Source organism: Mya arenaria, chromosome 12 (assembly GCF_026914265.1).
Source record: "Mya arenaria isolate MELC-2E11 chromosome 12, ASM2691426v1".
Classification (NCBI taxonomy): Eukaryota; Metazoa; Mollusca; class Bivalvia; order Myida; family Myidae; genus Mya; species Mya arenaria.
Window position 1 is genome coordinate 25,737,452 of NC_069133.1, and position 23,898 is coordinate 25,761,349.

At 35.8% G+C, this 23,898-nt stretch overlaps 1 protein-coding gene across 4 annotated transcripts; it reads right to left on the reverse strand.

The window, feature by feature from the left end:
- Positions 1–169: 169 nt before the first annotated feature.
- Positions 170–23,078, reverse strand: LOC128212238 (cytochrome P450 26A1-like). Of its 4 annotated transcripts, none has more exons than XM_052917589.1 (6): positions 22,974–23,078; positions 17,816–18,058; positions 11,223–11,467; positions 10,628–10,880; positions 4,703–5,125; positions 170–4,212 (listed from the first exon to the last, which is right to left on the reverse strand). In XM_052917589.1, exons 2-6 carry the CDS (start codon positions 18,047–18,049, stop codon positions 3,841–3,843), a joined length of 1,527 nt encoding a protein of 508 aa, XP_052773549.1. In that variant the 5' UTR covers positions 18,050–18,058; positions 22,974–23,078; the 3' UTR covers positions 170–3,840. The 4 variants fall into 4 exon arrangements, with proteins under 4 accessions (XP_052773549.1, XP_052773548.1, XP_052773547.1 ...); XM_052917588.1 differs by having other exon boundaries at positions 22,900–23,029; XM_052917587.1 differs by having other exon boundaries at positions 20,633–23,028.
- Positions 23,079–23,898: the final 820 nt, after the last annotated feature.

Below are 23,898 nucleotides of genomic sequence, written 5' to 3' on the forward strand. Positions count from 1 at the left end.
CTACATGCAGAAGCTCCATTATATTGTTGAAGCTGTCCACGAAAGCATTCGTTTGTTACTTCAAACAAAACAATCGCCGTACCCCTTGAAACCAAAACTAAAACTAGTTTGGTACCGACAAAAACGCCCAAAGTGTGTATAGTCTTGAAAAAATAAACGTCAGAAAAGTTAACATTTTACTATGCAAAATGTCATGGTAATGGCATATGAATTGTAAAGAAATCACAGGGTTAGTCTAATAATATAATAATATGATTGTTATATAATAAAAAAATAAAATAAGTCACCGGTACTTGAACGATGTTCAGTTACATCGAATATAAACTATACACAAGCGGAGGAAAATACATTTTACAGATTTCAAATATAATTATAATTATGTCAACCACAGCCTAAAAAAATGTAAGAAATATCAGGACGTTCGGAAACATTTACCAAAATACATGCGTTTACAAATACTCACATACGTGTATTGATTAAAACAATTCAAATCAAAGACATAGTAATAAACATGAGAAACATATGCTTTTTAAACTGGTCAGAGATCTCTGTATATAAAAAAAACAGTCTTTCTAAATACAATATTATCGGATAAAAATTGTTACGAAATACATTATTTAACACTCACATTTCATTTATCTTACAATAGAATTGAAATGCAAATGAATTTCATAACATCATGTTCTATAACACTATATGACCATTTTTTAGTCGATTTAGTAAAAAATTAATGCTCTTTGAAACCTAACACTTTCATTTGGACAAGCTGGTAACTTTTGTTTACAACATATTTGGCACCAGAACATTTTTAAATTGTAGTGCAAAAAACATTTCATAAATTCGCTAGTAATCGTTTCACCAGTTCTTAATTTACCTGTGATCAAATTGAAAGTAGACAATGTTGTATTATCATAGTAATACTATTTAATAAAATCGTTTATCATTTTTAAGCATATGACGGTAAAATTAAACAAAAGTGCAGAAATCTAATTCCGTTTGTCAATCTGTAAGCATGTGACTGTAAAATTAAACAAAAGTGCTGAAATCTAATTTCGTTTGTCATTGTTTAAGCATTTGACTGCAAAATTAAACAAAAGTGCAGGAATCTAATTCCGTTTGTCAATCTGTAAGCATGTGACTGTAAAATTAAACAAAAGTGCAGGAATCTAATTCCGTTTGCCAATCTGTAAGCATGTGACTGTAAAATTAAACAAAAGTGCAGAAATCTAATTTCGTTTGTCATTTTTTAAGCATATGACTGTAAAATTAAACAAAAGTGCAGGAATCTAATTCCGTTTGTCAATCTGTAAGCATGTGACTGTAAAATTAAACAAAAGTGCTGAAATCTAATTTCGTTTGTAATTTTTTAAGCATATGACTGTAAAATGAAACAAAAGTGCTGAAATCTAATTTCGTTTTTCATTTTTTAAGCATATGGCTGTAAAATTAAACAAAAGTGCTGAAATCTAATTTCGTTTGTCATTATTTAAGCATATGACTGTAAAATTAAACAAAAGTGCTGAAATCTAATTTCATTTGTCATTATTTAAGCATATGACGGTAAAATTAATACAAGTAATGAAATCTAATATCATTTGTCATTATTTAAGCATATGACGGTAAAATTAATACAAGTAATGAAATCTAATATCATTTGTCATTCTTTAAGCATATGACGGTAAAATTAATACAAGTAATGAAATCTAATATCATTTGTCATTCTTTAAGCATATGACTGTACAATAAAACAAAAGCGAAGACTGAGTCTAATTTTGGTTGTCATTCTATAAGCATATATGTTATTGTATTGTATATACAATTTTGCGAATTACCAAGCATATATATTTCAATTCCCTTTTTATACATATTGAAACGAATCTAAAACGACCGTTTGAAAAAAACAAACTCGTCAGAAAAACACACCAAAATGAGTATTCTACTTTTTGCAAAGAAATCCAAGAAAACGGTTAAATCGTTAAAATTTGACAAAAGTACAACCACAATGAGCTGACCATAAGAACAGTTTGGAATAATTTTGTAATAGCAGACCCAACTGTTAGGGTAAGAGGTTATTTTCAAACCCTGTATCAAGTTATGATTGTCATTTTTACTGGCTCAAGTGTATGTATACCACGTGATAAATTACGTCACAAATGCTACGTCATAAGGAAACATTTTGTTTCGAGTGATGACTTTTGATCAATCTCTAGTTAAAGACCGAATGCATGGCTATCTAAGCGGCGTAGACTGCGCCGTGTTTAATTTAATATGATGAATTGATAGTAAAGTAATCTTTGTTTAAAGTCTTCATTTTAAACAAAATATTGCCTTCCGAAGTAGCATTTATGACGTAATTTATCACGTGTCTTGTTTGTAGGTATGGATTAGGGTTAACATCTCGACTATGTACAGAAATTAATCAGTAAATAAACAACTGTTATTAGAAAACATTCGCGAAAAATGTATACCTGTAGAAGTTAAGTTGAGTTTCAAACTAGTTGGCGAACATTCACTTCATACGTGTACTTGTTGACTCGCTGATACTCGCATAAAACCGTTCCCTCGTGTACATGATGTTTGAAATATGTTCATTGTACACATACATTGATGACGTAGTACACAAGAAGAAGCAAGCAAGTACCCGTACTCGTAGTGATTCGTAACTATGATTTTTGCGACCAGAGCTTTTGTTCATACATTACATGGATTCGGAACTTCTCGGCCATTTTCCATCGAAAACAAAAAATAGTTCGTCAATTTCGAAATAATAGTATTAATTAATTGTATGTTTAACGTGTACTTTAACTAATATTCAATTGGTTGCCAGAAAGGTGTAGTATTGCATACATAGTTAAGATTCCCAAAAGTATAGTCATTAAGATAAATTGCTAACATCAAAATTACTATGCGATCTTCTTTCAGTGTAGTCAAATGTTAAGATTTCTGACATTGTTAACCGTTCATACATTAGATGGAGAATGGCCGATGTGCTACGAATGACAAACATGGAAATGGCTGACGGCACAATCACATGTTGTTCTTATAACTATCACAGACAATCACACAAAATAGTAAACAGTCCATGTGCATCACTAAGTTATTCCTAGGAAACGTCTAGAGCATGCAATAAAAATACCCATCTATTGTAAAAACGCCTTCAAACGGTTCCCTACAATACGGTGTAGATCTGCCGAATTCCCACTAACAAATAAAATATTTAAAGCTGCACTCTCGCAGATTTACCATTTTAACAACTTTTTTTCTTTTTTTTGTCTTTGACAATATCTGCAAACCAATGATATAAGATTGCTGACTAAAGATTAGATCGCAGATTTTCATATTTCCGTTCGAAATTTAATGTTTTATGGCTTTAACCGTTACTTACGGTTTAAGAAAAATGCATAAAACATCAATTTTTGAACTTAAATATAAAAATCTGCGATCTATTTTTTAGGTAGCAGTCTTAAATAATTGGTTTCCATGGATTTTCGCAAAAAATGGCTCGTTCCAAGACAAAAAATTAAAAAGTTGTCAAAACGTTCAATTTGTGAGAGTGCAGCTTTAAAAAGTATCTCTAAAAATCCATACTGTGAAGTATTGGCCGCCAAATGTGGCATTGATCTTTCTGATGAGACCATCAAATATTACGCGCTACAGAACGTCCAAACTTAAGGAATTTTACCTCTGTAAATTGTCATTCATTTAAAAAAAGTAATGACCGATACACGAATTATATTGCTAAAAATATATGGAGAAACAATCTAATGAAACCGTCGGATTGACGGACAGTGCGATTACTATATGCCTCCCAGCGATGGCATACACCGCCCATAGTTTCGTTCACTGTTCGCAGCGGCGTATGTCCGGCCGCCGCGTCACTGTGATTGGAAGATGGTCCACCGCCACTGGTATTGGAATATACCTCATCTCCGCGCCGGGATTCTCCAGTCGCCAGTCATAGCCACGAACGAGTTCTACCAAGAACACTTTTAACACGAGCTGAGCGTACATCTTCCCTATACAGCTTCTAGCACCGTAGCCGAATGGCAGGTAGTGGAACTTGGCCAGATCGTGTCCATCGTCGTCAGACGTTTGAGTGAGCGCCGCCCAGCGGTCGGGCTCGAAGCTTGCCGCGTCCTCGAACACGGGGGACGTGTGGTGGGTCTCTCGGATGCTGTACATTATCGTCCAGCCTTTCGGTACCAGGTATCCCTGAAAAAAGGGACGGAACTTAACCCAAACTCGATATTACTAAGGTGGCGTGGTTATCTCCCTTGCAACATATTACCATTTGCTATTGTGCGCTAGTATGAAATACATAAAAAACTATTTGCTTTTATGCACTTGTTTGAACTACATAAAACACTATTTGCTATTGTGCACAAGTTTGAAATACATAAAACACTATTTGCTATTGTGCACTAGTTACAAATACATGAAAAAAAACTATTTGCTTTTGTGCACTCATTTGAAAAACATAACAAAACTATTTGTTATTGTGCACTAGCTTGAAATACATAAAAAAACTAAGTGATGCTTCATTTAGACTATGTCAAACAATTGGCCATTCGTCCTCGCTCCAAATAAGAGGTATACTAATTAGACTGATATTATTTTGTTTAAAAACAGTTTGCCAAGAAAGATAAAGACGTCCGACAATTAGCGCAAAACGATGACATATTAAGCTGCCATGCTAGCCTACCCCAAGTTCAAACGATTTGAGCGCCTTCCGGAACCCAGCGCCAGCGGGCGGACACACCCGAAGTACTTCCTTTATCACATAATTTAAATACTTCATATCGTTAACACGTGCATACGACAAGTCTGCTGTCTGACAACAGCCGTCGCCCTGTGGCAAAGTTCTCTCAATCTCCTCTCGTAGTTTGTCCATCACATCCGGTCGCTGCCCGACGAACATGAGGCAGTTGGTGGCGGTGCTGGCCACCGTCTCGTGCCCCGCAAACAGCAGGTCAAGGACACCCTCTAGGATTTCTGTTTCCGTCTCCGTGCCCGACCCAAGCGTAGAGTCATAGTAGGCGCGCATAACAGGCGTGTATGGCCGCTTTTCAAGGTCAGGTAGGATGTCGCGGATGTTGTTGAGCAGGCGTGTCTTCGCCTTTATGCCCTGGTAATAGAATATGAATGCGTTATGCTAATGCACCAGCCAATTGTAACCACGGCTGCCCCAGGTCCGGGGAATAGCGGGGACTTTGACTTTCGGTCAAGCCAAGCCCGGGTAAAATCCCTGCCCTTTGGGGACGAACTGTTGGTTAAATCCCCGCCAAATGCCCCCGCACTCCAGGAACCATAGGTAAGGACCATTCTCCGCTATTGTTGGCGCGAAGACAAAACCTCCGCATTCACTCGGCACTGCGGGGCCACTTGGAAGGTAAAAACACGGCCCATTTCCCCGGCCATCCCCCGGTATACCACCGGACCTGGGAATAGGGGGGCGTGGTTACAATTGACTGGTGCATAAACGTTTAATAAAAAAACTCCCTGTTTGAAAATTGATTTAAGTACTTTCGCACTGAGCCGCATCCATACGGAAGAATGATTTTTGTCAAAACTAAGTTTGAACGAATTCCTCCTGATCAATGAAATACTTCTGTCTTAATAATAACTAAAGTTGTCACAGGAGTTACAAATATCCCCAAACGCCGCCTGGACACAATTATGGTAAACATCTTTGGAAAAGGGGCCAAACATTAGTGGATTGTAAGCAAAGCCGAACTTGACATGTATTTCATAGTTTTAACACCCAAATATACCATAACTAATTACTACATTGAACCTGTCTTAGACATAAAATTATATAAGTTGAAAAAGGCCTATCAATCCTTCAATATGTGGTTGTTTGTAACCACAGGCGAATTTGACCTGTATTTTATGGTGCTGAACATGTGTATCAAATATTATTTTATTCAGTCGGCCGTTTAACCGTCAAATATTGGTGGTTTGTAACCAAAGTCGAACTTGAAATATAGTTCACGGTGTTACACATGCGTATCAAAAATCAATTTAAACCCAGTGACCCCTTCATGAGCTATAATCAGGACACCGTGTTTTTGGCAAATCTAAGTTGAAAACCGACCGACCGCCCCCCCCCCCCCCCCCCCCCAAAAAAAACAAACTTTGAGGGGGCTTTAATTAGAACCAATTGCGTAATTCTATATGATTAAACAAGTTGGAGTAAGCAGAGCGAGCCATTTTTTATTCTTTAAGAATTTACACGTGTTCTAAATGATTTAGATTATAATGTGTGGTGGTTTTATTTGCAGGCGGGGAACCTGACGTCATGTCTATAAAGTCTAGTAAAATTTATTTTGCTAAATGATTTCTTTGGCTACAGAAAAAGGTTTCAGATAAGGTGATAAGCTCAAATATTTTAGTGTTGGCGCGAATATCTCTAAACTAGCCAGCGGGTATGCGGTAACCGCTGATAAGCCCACTTTTTTAAACCAAACTAACGATTAAGTTTTTCTTATATGGTCGCCTTAGTCAGATGCTTTCTATATGACGTTGCGTACGTTGTTGGCGTACATCGGGAGTTTGTTATTTTTTACACTTCAATGCTTTATGAAATTTGTGATAGAAATACGATTGTTTATTTTCTATATGACAAGAAAGGCAAAACTATCGCCCTATTAGTAAATGCGATTGTATGTATGTTTATTCATAAGTATAAATTTTATTCCACATATAACAATCAAAAATATCACAAAAAACATCAAGTAAGATTTAACATAATTTACCAATGTGCATTATCTAACGGCTTGTTAAAATTAATAAAATTATTTTTTTCCGCCCCCCCCCCCCAAAAAAAAAGACTCGGTGACGTGACGTCAACAATATATGACGTACTTATATTCATATGCAGTTCAAGACTTCCGGGGAAAAACGGCGAGCGAAAGACATTTCAGCTTTATTATGAAAACTGTAGCCCAAACACCTCAAATAATCATTGTAAAGTTAAAACAGTTAAAAATAACGATAACGTCGGTTACGCTAATGTACGTCAACATCGTACGCATGTATGGCGGTTCATCAGTTGAAGTAGTTCGTAACTTTTTTTAATTATATCATTAATTAAATGCAGTGTTTTAGAGTTGTATTTATTGATCTTAGTTTAAATTGATTGCCAGTGAAGTGTATTATTGCAAACATTATTAAGATTCCCAACAGTAAAGTCATAAAGTTTAACTGCTATTAAAATAAAATTACTACGCGATCTACTTGCAGCGGACGTAAACGTACCACTTTTTGAGTATGTAAACCGTCCAAATGCATCCGAGGTTGTTTTCGATAAAAATTGCCGAGGAGTTCCGAATGCGTAAACACTTACATTTCCAGAATAGGTTTTCAAAAGCGAAGCACAATATTCTACATTTACTGATTACTCAATGAACCACTGCAATAGTTCTATTTCGGGATAAAGATACATGATTACATTTTGAAATGTACTTTACATACATTAATAGTTCATCGCCCGCATAGCTGAACAAATGCCATACATTCACTGTGAACTTATTCTAATATTAATGATATAACCAGTGTTCCAGTCAGTCAGGATTTGACAAGTTTTGTGGTTGAACGGCCCAATTTGAAAATGCATGTAAACTAGTCATTTAAGACTGCTGACAAGAAAAATATCGCAGATTTTTATATTGAAGTTCTAAAAATGATGTTTTATGCATTTTTCTTTAACTGTTAGTAACGGTTTAAGTCAATAAACATTAATTTTGGAACGGAAATATGAAAATCTATGATGCTATCTTTTGTCAGCAGTCTTTTATCACTGGATTGCAAATATTTACGCAAAAAATGCTCATCCCCAAACAAAAAATTAAAAAAAAAAGTTGTAAACATGGTAAATCTATGAGAGTGCAGCTTTAAAGACGCATAAAACAGGTTTATGCAAAGATTACTGTTGATTTTTTTCAGTTTTGATGCATTTTAAAGTTAAAACTTTTTTATTTATTTAATCGTCATCCGTTTGCCGATACCTCTGGCGGAGATATGAACGCAAACACCAACATTTCAAAATAAGGTTTCAATACAATGATTTTTTTGTACAATTTACTGCCTTCTAAAGGCCGTTTTCCCTTGCGAAAGAATTTTTAATTGCCCAAAATGTCATGTTATTTCCCAAATTTATTTAATACAGATTCTTTGAATAAATTAAAAAGCAATGAATTTCTTAAATAATAAACAAAATCTTGATGAGACTAACTTTTTTACAGCATAATGTATGCAAAGTAAATTAGTAAATCATTTATATTGGCAATTATATTTGCTATTTTAGCATGACTTTGTATTAAATTAGCCAAATTTGAAAAAAAAATAATCCTACTTTGAAAGGAAGAGGGGTGAAATTAATTCCTAAAAAATCACTGCAATAGCAATACACAATATCAACATTCACTGGGTATGCAATGAACCAATGCAAATATATTCTATTTCGGGATGGGGATGGGAGATTATATTAACATTTTAAAGTATGTCCTGAAATTGGCTAATACATTATACTACATTATTAGTTCATATCCCGCATAACTGAACAAATGTCATACATTCAGTGTGAACTTATTCTGATGTACATCATATAATTTAGCGCTCCAGGCATGATTTGAACAGAGCAGGGTGTTTTTAGGTCAGGAAGGGCAATTTGGTGCTTATTGAATGAGCCTTAAAGCTGCAACTCTCACAGATTGAACGTTTTGACAACTGTTTTATTTTTTGTCTTGGAACGAGCAAGTTTTTGCATGAATATCTGGAAACCAGTGATAAAAGACTGGCGACAAAAGATCAGATCGCAGTTTTTCATATTTCCGCTCCAACATTAAATTTGGAATGGAAATATGAACATCTGCGATCTGATCTTTTGGGGCACTTGCAAGGGCCAATGTTCAATTTTTTATTTTGTATGTTTTGTATGTGTTGTAACTGCTTTTAATACTTATTGTTTGTTATGAATACCTGAGCTGTTATCTTTACTTTAGTGTCAAAATTATGTATATTTATTATTTTTATAATCATGTTTGAAAATTGACCCTATCAAACAAAAGGGCACAGAAGGATGTAGTAAAAATGCATCAGGGTGCTGGAAAAGGGCAGCAGGGTGCTGGAAAAGGGCAGCAGGGTGCCCCATCCTGCTATTTAGAGTTAGCTTGAGCACTGTTTAATGATATTTCTTAGTTTACATTTTGTATTTAATCTTAAGAAAATTATCTAAAAAGCGCCAAAATATCGCTTATATTTTTTTATCTGAACCTAGTTAGTTTAAACTAGGGATGCAAACGAATATTCGAATATTCGAATATTCGATCGAACGTTTGGTATTCGAATGTCAAAATAGGTATTCGAATATTCGATGTTTTTGTTGAATTAATAAATTAATTAACTTTTTGCCTACAACTGTCATCTTCGTCTGTCTTGTTTTTACAACGATGGACCCCTAATGCCAGAGGTGTGAACTTGATGACACTATACACGCGTCATATCGGATATATCGCCGGGAACTATAAACAGTCCCCGTAATTTTACATTTACTGGTTGTTAAACAAGTGACATCAAACACATTCTAATTATTTTGGGTACATTTAAATGGCCATGCCAATTAGGGTTTAAGAGATCGGCCTTTATACCAATGTGTTGTCTTCACTGCTAATCAAGCTTGGCGATATTGCTAAAATCACCTTGATGATAAGAAGGACATGTGCTAGTTATGTGCTTTAAACTGTTTTCCAGGTTTTCGATATATCGCTCTTGCGTACAAATTAACTGTATGGTTTAACGTTTAAGGATATATGTCCTGTATTGTTGTACAATACATGAGTCAAAATCGACGTTTTGCCATGGTGTCGTTCTCTATAATTATAGTTCGTAAACATCAATCCCAGAACGAGGATGCAAATCCGGGAAAATACGCAATTACCTGATCTTATTTTGCATTGTTTACAAAAATGAACGCAGAGGAATTGGTATAATTCGGGTTTTTTTCTAAAGATATATCGCTTTTTCTTGGGATATATATCTTGAAAATAGGGAAATTCAGAGGCTAATTTGTGGAACAATAAGGGTCCGTCGCGTGTACCGTATACGACACAGAAGGGTAACAGGGCCCCGGCTATTACGTTAGTGAATACTAGTTTACTACAATTCTTAAAGGTTCATTTTGGTATTCGAATATTCGAATATTCGATCGAAAGAATTACCGAATATTCGAATATCAATTTTGCCATTCGTTTGCATCCCTAGTTTAAACATATTTATTTTACAACGATTGTGAAACAAGTTATTACAACATTATATTAACCGCTCTCGTTGGCACGATTTTACGCGAGAGTGTGGCCCACTTGTCCGGCTTGGAGACCAAATACCGAACTCACATGCGCCCAAGCCGGGAATCGAACCCGGGTCGCCTAGGTGAGAAGCGAGTGCGCCAACCTATATCGTGCGCCTTTAAATTGCATCGGAAATGTACATGTGAATTACAGATACAAATCATTTTTTTCCTTAATTTTCAATCGGAACACCTTGGTCATTACCGAACATCATCTCGAAATTTGTCGGAGATGACCGAGTTGTTACGATTGCTTTTAATGAATATGAGCAGAATGTTCACCTTTCTAAAACCAAACCCTGGAATGTTGTACGGAATGGTCATAAGATTCTTCAGAAATTCACAGAAGGTCTCGTGCATCTGCGACTGCTCAAAATGGTGGGGTTCAATTCCGAGGAGCGCACGTGCGGCGGCCGTGAACGCCAGACGTTTGCACTCCGGGTAAGCGTACATGCGACCCGCCGCGGGCCACTCGTGCATACAGGAAGTGACGCAATTCTGAATAACGTTGGTCATATCGTCAAGCGTACATCGACTGAAATGCAATAAAGATCTGGTAAGGTTTTTTCCAAAGGTCTGGCCCTATAAATATTTTGAGATACATTCTGGTATCCCCCCCTCCACACACACACCGGAATAGTAAAATATACCCCTCAAGTGCGACACTGCCCGTGGACTAAAGATATAGTGGCCGTAAATTATTTTCTGGCCTCATAGGATCAAAGTCTATTGACTGAGACCGCGTTAGATAGTTGGCCGCTTAATTAATGTACTTTGAATAGTAAAACGTAAGAATTTTGAGCGGCCGGATAATACAGGTGGCTGTTAAAAAAACAGGTGGCCTTACGACTAGGTTTGAGTGTAAACACGTACCAACCTGAAGGCATGCATCATATGTTTCCTGCGAACTTTATGAACGTGACCAGAAGACTGTGATATGGACCCACTGCCAAGCAATAGGCGGACACTTGTCGGCCAGTGTGACGTCACCAATGTGTTCTCGCCCATGAGGATCTTTTTCACGTTGTCAGCGCCCATGGCCCGGATTGTCGGACGCCCGAGCAGGTGTGTTTTGTAAACATGGCCATACTGCTCCATCTTCTCTTTATAGAACTGGGAGCCCTGAAATAATTTTGTAGCATCTATTTTTTAAGCATTTTTTCCAGTATCGTCCAAACTCGCTATGTCGAGCTCTGTTGTCTCGAAATTCTGGTTATATCGAACCACTTTCGAATGCGTTCGGTTTAGTTATACACGTTTTGTATTTCGGTTTTATCGAATTTTCGTTATCACGAAGTATTTACCGTGGTCTCAACGACTTCTACATAGCGAGTTTTGATTGTATTTACATCAAATGTACGATTTGCTTGAATATACAGCACATACATCACGTATTTGCTTAACTACCCAGAATGATTGTCTACCACTTGCTTGATTAACTATCCAACATATATAGTTTACTCTTGGTTATTTTACTATCCATCTTTCAAATCTTGCTTGATTAACTATATGTAGCATTTATATCTTGCTTGGTTAACTTTATGTAGCATTTATATCTTGTTTATAACATATCGAGTGAATTTGATTGATTTCCTATCCAGCATTTATATCTTGTTTGCTTAGTCATTCAGCCTATCCAGCATTTATATCGTGTTTGGTTAGCCATTCAGCCTAACCAGCATTTAAATCATGTCTGCTTAGCCATTCAGCCTATCCAGCATTTATATCTTGTTTGGTTAGCCATTCAGTCTATCCAGCTTTTAAATCGTGTCTGCTTAGCCATTCAGTCTATCCAGCATTTATATGTTGTTTGGTTAGCCATTCAGTCTATCCAGCATTTATATCGTGTTTGGTTAGCCATTCAGCCTATCCAGCATTTATATCGTGTTTGGTTAGCCATTCAGCCTATCCAGCATTTACAACTCGTTTGGTTAGCCATTCAGCCAATCCAGCATTTATATCGTGTTTGCTTAGCAATTCAGCCTATCCAGCATTTATATCTTGTTTGGTTAGCCATTCAGCCTATCCAGCATTTACAACTTGTTTGGTTAGCCATTCAGCCTATCCAACATTTATATCGTGTTTGGTTAGCCATTCAGCCTATCCAGCATTTATATCGTGTTTGCTTAGCCATTCAGCCTATCCAGCATTTACAACTTGTTTGGTTAGCCATTCAGCCTATCCAGCATTTACAACTTGTTTGGTTAGCCTTGGTTAGTTGGTTCATAACCCGGCATTTATATATTGCTTAACTATCCAGCATTGACGTATTGCCCAAGTACATTTACAATACTTGTTTGAATTACTATCCAGCTTTTATATCGACCTATTGTTTGATTTATTATCCAGCCAGGGCTTTTTCTGCCCATTTTGGGAAAACGACCCTTGACATTTTGCCGAAATTGGGAAATTTTACAGTTAAAAGAACAAGTCTCCTGCGAATGAGGAAAATATTAAATATTGGTTTCTTTTCCCTTTCAAAAGACTCAAAATGGCTAATCCTTGGGTAGTTAACATTTATTGCAATAAATAATGACAGATAATATTTCATACTGATCTCTGAAAGTGATGAAAATTAATGATTTCTGAATTAAATTATCTCATAAACTTCACATCACATAATTTATTAGGATGTTGAATGAACCAGTACAAGACTTTCATAAAGAAATATTTATTTGTTTTTACTTTTGATTGGGATTTTTTCTGAAGATTGGGAACATATCATATATTTTGCTTTGGGAATGGGGCCGATAGTCAGACCCGTGGGTACTATAGAAAAAGCCCTGCCAGCATATATACCTTGTCAAATTAGCAATAAGACCTTTGTTTGATCAACTAAAAATATATTTTATTTAATACATATATATCTAACTCATTTCTATAAACTATCCATGGTTTTATCCACCTTTTATTTGAATAATTATCCACCATTTATAACTTGTCCAATTAGCTGTTATAGCTGCACTCTCACGGAGAGACCGTTTTGACAACTTCTTTGTCTTGGAATGAGCCAATTTCGCGTAAATATCTGAAAAACAGTGGTTTAAGACCCCTGACAAAATATCAGATCGAACTTTTTCATATGTAATTACGAAATGTTTAGTGACTGAAGGTGAAACAAAAGCTTTTGAAAAATGAGTTTTTCGGCATAAAACATCAATTTTTGAAAATAATTATGGAAACCTGCGATGTGATTTTTGTCAACCGTCTTTAATATCAATGGTTTTCATGCATTTACGCAAATATTGGGTAATTCCAAGACAAAAAAGTTGTCAAAACGGTCGATCTTTGAAAACAGCTTTAATTAAGGTTTTGTAATAATCGTAAACTAGAGCGACACTGCTATGCGTACGAATAAATTTATCGTAGTCAATCCTCTGACGAATGAGAATGGGTTTGATCAACTTTAAAACATGAACATATAATCTTACTCATTTTGACTATCTATTGTTCCTATCTTCCTCGTGTTTGATTAACCATCCAGTACTTGTCTGATTACGTATCCGAAAACTATATCATTATCGATCCAGCGTTTATATCAACCTCTCGTTGATTAACTATCCATAAACTATCAAACATGTATATCAATTTATCGTTGATTAACTATCCAGCATTTATATCAACCTCCCGTTGATTAAATATCCCGTATTTATATCAACCTCCCGTTGATTAAATATCCCGTATTTATATCAACCTCCCGTTGATTAAATATCCAGTATTTATATCAACCTCCCGTTGATTAAATATCCTGTATTCATATCAACCTCTCGTTGGTTAACAATCTAGCATTGATATCAATCTCCCGTTGATTAACTATCAAGCATTTATATCAACCTCCCGTTGATTAACGATCCCGTATTTATATCAATCTCCCGTTGATTAACTATCCAGCATTCATATCAACCTCTCGTTCGTTAACTACCCAGCATTTATATCAACCTCTCGTTCATTAACTATCCAGCATTTATATCAACCTCTCGTTCATTAACTATCCAGCATTGATATCAATCTCCCGTTGATTAACTATCCAGCATTCATATCAACCTTTCGTTGATTAACTCTTCAGCATTTATATCAACCTCTCGTTCATTAACTTTCCAGCATTTATATCAACCTCTCGTTCATTAACTATCCAGCATTTATATCAACCTCTCGTTCATTAACTATCCAGCATTGATATCAATCTCTCGTTCATTAACTATCCAGCATTCATATCAACCTTTCGTTGATTAACTATCCAGCATTTATATCAACCTCTCGTTGATCAACTATCCAGAATTTATATCAACCTCTCGTTCATTAACTATCCAGCATTTATATCAACCTCTCGTTCATTAACTATCCAGCATTTATATCAATCTCTCGTTCATTAACTATCCAGCAGTTATATCAACCTCTCGTTGATTAACTATCCGGCATTTATATCAACCTCTCGTTCATTAACTATCAAGAATTTATATCAACCTCTCGTTCATTAACTATCCAGCATTGATATCAACCTCTCGTTCATTAAATATCCAGCGTTTATATCAACCTCTCGTTGATTAACTATCCAGCATTTATATGAACCTCTCGTTGGTTAACAATCTAGCATTGATATCAATCTCCCGTTGATTAACTATCAAGCATTTATATCAACCTCCCGTTGATTAACGATCCCGTATTTATATCAATCTCCCGTTGATTAACTATCCAGCATTCATATCAACCTCTCGTTCGTTAACTACCCAGCATTTATATCAACCTCTCGTTCATTAACTATCCAGCATTTATATCAACCTCTCGTTCATTAACTATCCAGCATTGATATCAATCTCCCGTTGATTAACTATCCAGCATTCATATCAACCTTTCGTTGATTAACTCTTCAGCATTTATATCAACCTCTCGTTCATTAACTTTCCAGCATTTATATCAACCTCTCGTTCATTAACTATCCAGCATTTATATCAACCTCTCGTTCATTAACTATCCAGCATTGATATCAATCTCTCGTTCATTAACTATCCAGCATTCATATCAACCTTTCGTTGATTAACTATCCAGCATTTATATCAACCTCTCGTTGATCAACTATCCAGAATTTATATCAACCTCTCGTTCATTAACTATCCAGCATTTATATCAACCTCTCGTTCATTAACTATCCAGCATTTATATCAATCTCTCGTTCATTAACTATCCAGCAGTTATATCAACCTCTCGTTGATTAACTATCCGGCATTTATATCAACCTCTCGTTCATTAACTATCAAGAATTTATATCAACCTCTCGTTCATTAACTATCCAGCATTGATATCAACCTCTCGTTCATTAAATATCCAGCGTTTATATCAACCTCTCGTTGATTAACTATCCAGCATTTATATGAACCTCTCGTTGATTATCTATCCAGTATTTATATGAACCTCTCGTTGATTATCTATCCAGTATTTATATCAACCTCTCGTTGATTATCTATCCAGTATTTATATCAACCTCTCGTTGATTATCTATCCAGTATTTATATCAACCTCTCGTTGATTATCTATTCAGCATTTATATCAATTTATCGTTGATCAACTATCCAGTATTTATATGAACCTCTCGTTGATTATCTATCAAGCATTTATATAAATTTAATGTTGATCAATCATCCAGTATTTTTAATATTTTTTTAAATCAACCTCTCGTTGATTGTCTATCCAGCATTTATTTCAACTAATCGTTGATGAACAATCCAGTATTTATATCAATCTATTGTTGATTGTCTATCCAGCATTTATTTCAACTAATCGTTGATCAACACTCCAGTATTTATATCAATCTATTGTTGATTAACTAAAACCATCAAACATTTATTTGATTCAACATTGATATTAACCCCTTGCTTGGTAAAATATCAAGCATTGATATCCACCTATTGCTTGGTCAAATACCAAGCATATGTTTGATTAACTATCAAAACTTGAAGTTTACCTATTTCTTGGTTAGTGGTTAGAGATCATGCATTTGTTTGATTAACTATTAGGCATTGATATTTACATCTTGCTTGGTTAAATATCAAATATTTATTTGATGAACTATCCAGCATTGATATTAAACTCTTGCTTGGTAAAAAATCAAGCATGTGTTTGATTAACAATCCAGCATTGATATTTAAATCTTGTTTGGAAAAATATCAAAAATTTGTTTGATTTACAATCCAGCATTGATATTTAAATCTTGCTTGGTAAAATATCAAGCATTGATATTCACCTATTGCTTGGTTAAATATCATACATTTATTTGATGAACTATCCAGCATTGATATTTAAATCTTGTTGGGTTAAATATCAAGAATTTATTTAATTAACAATCCAGCATTGATATTCACCTATTGCTTGGTTAAATATCAAGCATTTGTTTGATTGGCTATCAAAACTTGAAGTTTTCCCATTGCTGAGTTTAATATCAAACATTTGTTTGATTAACTATCAAGCATTGATAATTACATCTTGTTTGGTTAAATATCATACATTTATTTGATGAACTATCTAGCATTGATATTAAGCTCGTGCTTATTTAAATATCAAACATTTGTTTGATAATCTATACAGCATTCATTATATCTTCCTCTTGTGTCAGTAACTATCCAGCATTTAAATCTAACTCTTGTCTAACCATATAACTTTTTGTTAAATGACCTGCTATAAAAACCTATCCATAAATTGCTTCTCTTGTTTAATTTAATACTCGTTTCTCACCATGGCGGCCCAGGTTTGGTTCCCGGCCTGAGTGCATGTGAGTTGGTCGCCAAACCGTACAAGTGGGATTCCGGGTTCTCCGGTTTCCCCAACAACACAAGACCACACTCTCGTGCAGCATCGTGCCAACGTGAGTGACACAGTTAAAGTTAATATAACTTTCTTCACAATCGTTGTAAACATAAAAAAGTTTAAAGTAATTAAATACCCATCTCTCAATTTTCCATTTTGTTTGGCTTTCTCCGCTGCGGTTACATGTAACATTTGCGGTGTCAAGTGACCAGAAACTTCATTCTTATGCGTCTTATTTAATAAACTATTATATCTTGAATACAAAATGAATCTATTAAAGATACACTCTTACTCCCAAAATTAGATTTACCAAGGTGAATACAATTGTTTTAATATATCAAAAAGGATGAACAATGTAGAACACAATGGTTCTCATGAAGGTTTCTGATTTAAATTTGAAAGATGGATGGAGAAAAAAATGGTTGTTCTACCGTATGAGACAAAAGTAGATCGCACTAAATTTTTTAGCACTCACCAATTATTAAAAAAATGCGTTTTAAGCCATTCATTACACGGTTACATTCTTGTTATCAGTTATAAACATTTTCCATAAATGAATTAATTAATAAGAAGTTAACGGTTTATCACTCAAAATTTATGTTTATTATACATGTGTATGTATTGATTTTGAATAAGAGTGTCATTTAAACAATGGGGAAAACAATGACGAACCTTTTTCAAGAACGCTATCGTTTCCCCGACAACGGGATATCCCATGGTTCCAGGCGGAAGTTGCAGGTCGGGAAACTCTTCTCGCGACACAATGGTGACGTGGTACCATTGCCACGCCCACCTTATCCAGCTGGCCAATGGCAGAAGACAGAGGATTGAAAGTGAGACTACTGTTGGTATCACCAAAAATATGGAAGGCTCAGAAAATATGGAGTTGCTCGTTACTGAATCCATCTATTTCCCCTGAAAATAATAAAGATATACAAGCCACTACTTAAAAGACAAGGTTTGAACGTTGTTGTTTTTTTTATAAATTTCCTGCGTGATGCAACACGCTTTCATAAGAATATCAGTCCTTTACAATGTTCATACCCACAGTCCTTAAGCAGATTCGGGTGTATAAAAGTAATGATGCAATTGGCACATGTTAGTAAGTTAACATGGACTATTCTAGGGAGGAGGGGCGGGGTGCCCACCCACGGTTCAGCTAGTGGCCAGTATTAAATAAATACTGTGTATCTGTTTATAAGTAATCTAGTCGAAACTCGTTCTGTCGAAATCCGATATCTTGATATGCTGGTCATGTCGAAAAAAAATCTCTATTTTTTCGGTTAAGTTTCCCTTTTTTGTATATCGGTTATATCGAATGTTCGTTATCTCGAAGTGTTTTCAGTGGACCCAACGACTTCGACATAGCGATATTTTTTACTGTAGTTGAAAATGAAACGAAAATAAACCATAACCAGGGATGTCAATGCTAATTTATAAAACAAAGAGTTTCCCCATCACACAGTTTTGCGGCAAAAAAGAGGAAATTAGCTGAAAATCGGCATCGCTGCATTGCATGAAGGACATTACATGGTTGTTGTAAAGTTCACGTTTAAACTTATTGATTTAACAACGACTATGGAACAAGTTTATAGTACATTGTTCAACATTATAATTTCACGGCTCCAACATAAATGACGCAACGCCATTGGTCAAGGACTGGTCACGCGGTGACCCCATATTTTTCTACATTGGGTCCACAAATTTATACAGTACCAAAATGACGTCTCTTTTCCGATTCCGATGAATAAATGCAATACTTAAACACTTAAACAGGTTGTCGACGTGATATATACGTTACAGGATTACCGATTAGTAGGTGACGCAATATGGGATACTAGTATACGGGGCGCAGAAACCCATATTCGGGTTCGAGCTTCGCCTTCTCCTGATATGGTTTCCTGCGCCCCTTATATCCCACATCGGGTCACCTTCTAGCCCCGTAAGTTATAAAAATAATAATTCCCTCTCGTAAACGCGATATTACGCGAGTGTGAGGTTTATCTTGTGGAAGAATCCGGAGAACCCACAGGAAACTCTCTTATCCGTCGTGGATACCACACACCATCAGATCTACAAAAAAGTCTTAATAGTGTGAACTGTTGGTGTAAGACAAATAATATGTCAATCCATCCATCCATCAAAAACCAAATGTATGATTCTATGTACTAATTATAAGGCAAAACATGCATTGCAACTTGAACTATCAATAGATGGATTGTCAATAGAAAACGTGAAATGTCAAAAGGTCCTCGGGGTGCATGTTGATCAGACATTGTCATGGCATACACATGTTAAGACTGTAGTAAATATGCTTAATTCAAAATTGGCACTTCTAAGAAGAATAGCATATTATTTAACAGACGAGATGAAATCATTGTATTATAATGCATATATCATGTCAAACATGGAGTACTGTTGTAGTGTCTGGGGACTTACACATTCCTCAGATACCACAAAAATCACTAATATTCAGAAAAGAGCGATTAAGCTAATAACGAAGTCGGGAACAAGCCACTGTGGAAACATGTTCAAACAGTCAGGTTTGCTATCTTTTGAAGACAGGTGCTATTATCATCTTTCATTACTTGTTTTCAAAAGCATGAAATGTTTGACTCCTTCGTACTTCACAGAATTGTTAACATTTGCCAAAAATGAGCACTATAACTTGCGTTCTTCAGAAAACAAGGATCTTTTTGTTGTAAAACCTAGAACAAACTATGTCAAAATACATTTGCCTATAAAGCAATGAAAATTTGGAATTATCTTCCTACATACATTAAATGTCAAGATAAGCTACCAGCCTTTAAACATGCATTAAAAGGCTACTTATTGGCAGAATAATTTTATCACATGAACAAAAAATCTTGACACTTTACTTCACATTATAATAAATAGTTCATTGTTTACATAAATTGTGTTAATGTACGTATATGACATTCTTGCAACAACTTGTAATGGATACTACCAAATATGTAAATATATAGATTGAATGTGGTTTTACTGAATATATCTACATTATTTACAGTATGAAATATATAGACACTAATACCGACATTCCGGATATAAATTAACATTATTATGACATAGTTCTTAAAACGATAGTGTTTACTGGTGCGTTTAAATTTAACTGTTGAACGCATTGTACGTATGAAATAGTACTAACAAAAAAGACCACCTTCGATTTCGTGCCGAGCATCCCAGTAAAATATGTGCTAGAATGATTTAATATCTATTAAACATGAAAAAGGGAAAATGTAGAGCACATAATTATTAACATGTCGTTTATTACTTAAACTTAATTACTAAAAACAAAAAAAAAAACATTTCATTTGAATAAGAATAAAGAATAAACAGTGCAAACATGACTCCACTTTTATTATTAAATAGGTCATGTGAAACCGTTTATATATATTTTTGCACTTAATTGACCAAATTTATACATAATTGTTCATGTTTTTATATCAATTAACTGATAAAAAAACTTACCTGAAAGAGTCATCCGTGTTTATAAGCGATTCAAGAAATCCTTTTGTTAATAATATAGCTTTGATTCGGTCTAAATTATAACATTGGTGTGAAATATAAGTAAACCATGAATTACATACCCCGTTAAGGTCGTTATGAACAATCTCTGATTTGTGCGAACGTGACTGTGCCACTGACCTACTAACACAGCTAACTCTTTAACCTACTGAAGCAGCTGTTTTTTTTATCGACCGGGTCCAAATTTCTTATAATAGGATTAATATATGATCGTTTCTTTTTGTTTTGGTATTATTTGCGTAATATTTACAATCGTAAGAGCTTTTGGACTTCAAAAGAAAATTATCTTAATGATTGTTATTGTGATAAACTATTTGAGAAAAAATAGGGGCCATTATTCCATGTGCACGCTGTCGGCATGCGTAGTCCGCATCCGCAACCACACTTAAAAAATAGACGTCTTACGTATGCAAAACAGAGAATGCAGAATGCGGTCACATGGAATAGACTGAACGATATTGAACTTGTTCGTTTTAAAGTATGCGGACTGCGATTTCGGAATGCGTGCACATGGAATAGACTTGAAGATAGCCATCTAGTTCTTTATAACGTATGCGGAATACGGATGCGGAATGCGTGCGCATGAAATAGACTTTACATTAGTCAACTAGTTCGTTCTTACGTATATGCGGACTACGAATGCGACATGCGTGCACATAAAATAGATTTTACGACGAATGCTGAATGCGTGTATATGGAATAGACTAAACGATAGTAAATTAGTTCGTTCTTATATACGTATGCGGACTGCGAATGTGGAATGTGTCTTCAACTTGTTCGTTTTTACGTATGCGGACTGCGAATGCGGTATGTGTCTTCAACTAGTTCGTTTTTACGTATGCGGACCGCGAATGCCGAATGCGTCTTCAACTCGTTTGTTCTTACGTATGCGGAGAGAAATGCGGAATGCGTCTTCAACTAGTTCGTTTTTACGTATGCGGACTGCGAATGCGGAATGCGTCTTCAACTAGTTCGTTCTTACGTATGCGGACTGCGAATGCGGAATGCGTCTTCAACTAGTTCGTTTTTACGTATGCGAACTGCGAATGCGGAATGCGTCTTCAACTAGTTCGTTTTTACGTATGCGGACTGCGAATGCGGAATGCGTCTTCAACTAGTTCGTTTTTACGTATGCGGACTGCGAATGCGGAATGCGTCTTCAACTAGTTCGTTCTTACGTATGCGAACTGCGAATGCGGAATGCGTCTTCAACTAGTTCGTTTTTACGTATGCGGACTGCGAATGCGGACTGCGTCTTCAACTAGTTCGTTTTTACGTATGCGGACTGCGAATGCGGAATGCGTCTTCAACTAGTTCGTTCTTACGTATGCGGACTGCGAATGCGGTATGCGTCTTCAACTAGTTCGTTTTTACGTATGCGGACTGCGAATGCGGTATGCGTCTTCAACTAGTTCGTTTTTACGTATGCGGACTGCGAATGCGGTATGCGTCTTCAACTAGTTCGTTTTTACGTATGCGGATTGCGAATGCGAAATGCGTCTTCAACTCGTTTGTTCTTACGTATGCGGAGAGAAATGCGGAATGCGTCTTCAACTAGTTCGTTCTTACGTATGCGGAATGCGTCTTCAACTAGTTCGTTTTTACGTATGCGGACTACGAATGCGGAATGTGTCTTCAACTAGTTCGTTTTTACGTATGCGGACTACGAATGCGGAATGCGTCTTCAACTAGTTCGTTTTTACGTATGCGGACTGCGAATGTGGAATGCGTACACACGGACTACCGGCCTCGTACGCAATGAAATTATACTAATGGCGCAACATTTATAACAAATATAAGTCTGACATTCAGTGTAACATTCGCTTGCATGTATATACGCTCCGTGCAAAAAGTTATCTGGGTGAGCATGTTGCTTTAAACTTTAAGGGCGTTGACCGTATGTCAGATCCAATTATGCACCTATTTACTTCCTGGGCTCAGGCTTAAATTGCGCAATCTCAGCGTTTCAACTTACATGTAGACAAGTAAAAAAAGGTTAAAACAGAACATTGACATTCCTGTGAAAAATCTGCTATATTAAACTAGGACATTGACTTGTTAATCAAAATTCATAGAGCCACCACAGACCTATATGGTTCAAAATATAGCCCGATTAAAAAAAACAAAAACATTTTAGATATATTGTTTTTACAAATCAGTTATCGGCAAACAAAGCCCTTTGAAATGATACCAAAAATATATGGTCTCACCATACATCCATGCATACAAAATTTAGCTTTATCGTAAGTAATGTAAGATAAACATATAATTATTATAAACGAACATATGAATGCGGTATATCCATTCAAAGGTAATCACACTGAAACTGTTTTAGCTGACTTCTGTCTATGTTTACACAATTAAGTTATTTATAGTTATTCGACGCAAGCTGTGACGTAAAAATAAAAAGTTGGTTTTAGATCAGCTAGACGTGATAAAACTCGAGGGCTTAGTGCAAGAAGATTGTTACCCGCAGTTTGAAAATAGAATGCGCTAAAACAGTCTTGCTTTAAGCCCTCAAAATGTGTTGCAAAACATTGCAACATACTTCTGTGTTATAAACGTTGTTTCATATGCAACATTTATTCTAAGCTTATAAGTCAATTGTTATTACTTCGGCGGCTAAAATAAGGCGTGTTCAAAAGAATTTTTTTTTGCACTAACGCGACCGACCCTATTTCCCCGGCTATCCCCTGTATACCCTCGGACCTGGGGGGCGTGGTTACAATTGACTGGTGTAACCCGACCGACCCTATTTTTCCCCCCGACCTAGTGTGGATTTTTTTGTCGAAGTTTCCTAAAAAATGTGCATTTATTTGAGTGATAATGTTAATTTTTGACCATTTAATATTTAAATATTTCAACAACAGTGAAATATCCTGAGATGTACGTCGGTTTGGTACAAAATCCAGGTTCTCAAAAATAAATAAATACAGTTGTGTCTACCAACCTACCCCATTTATCTTTAAGAATGTCGTGAAAAACCCCACACTTTTTATGGCCTTATATGCCGATCGTAACAACTCGGCCATCTCCGGCAAGCTTCGAGATAGCCATATCTTGATACTAGCCGAGGAGTTCCGATTGCTTATACGCGTTTAGTTGTCTCATGCATGACTACACACGAGTCTCTTAAATGCTATTTTAAGCGTTTGTCAATCATTTACATACTGGCTAATTCATAAATTGGTGTTTCATTGATGTTATCA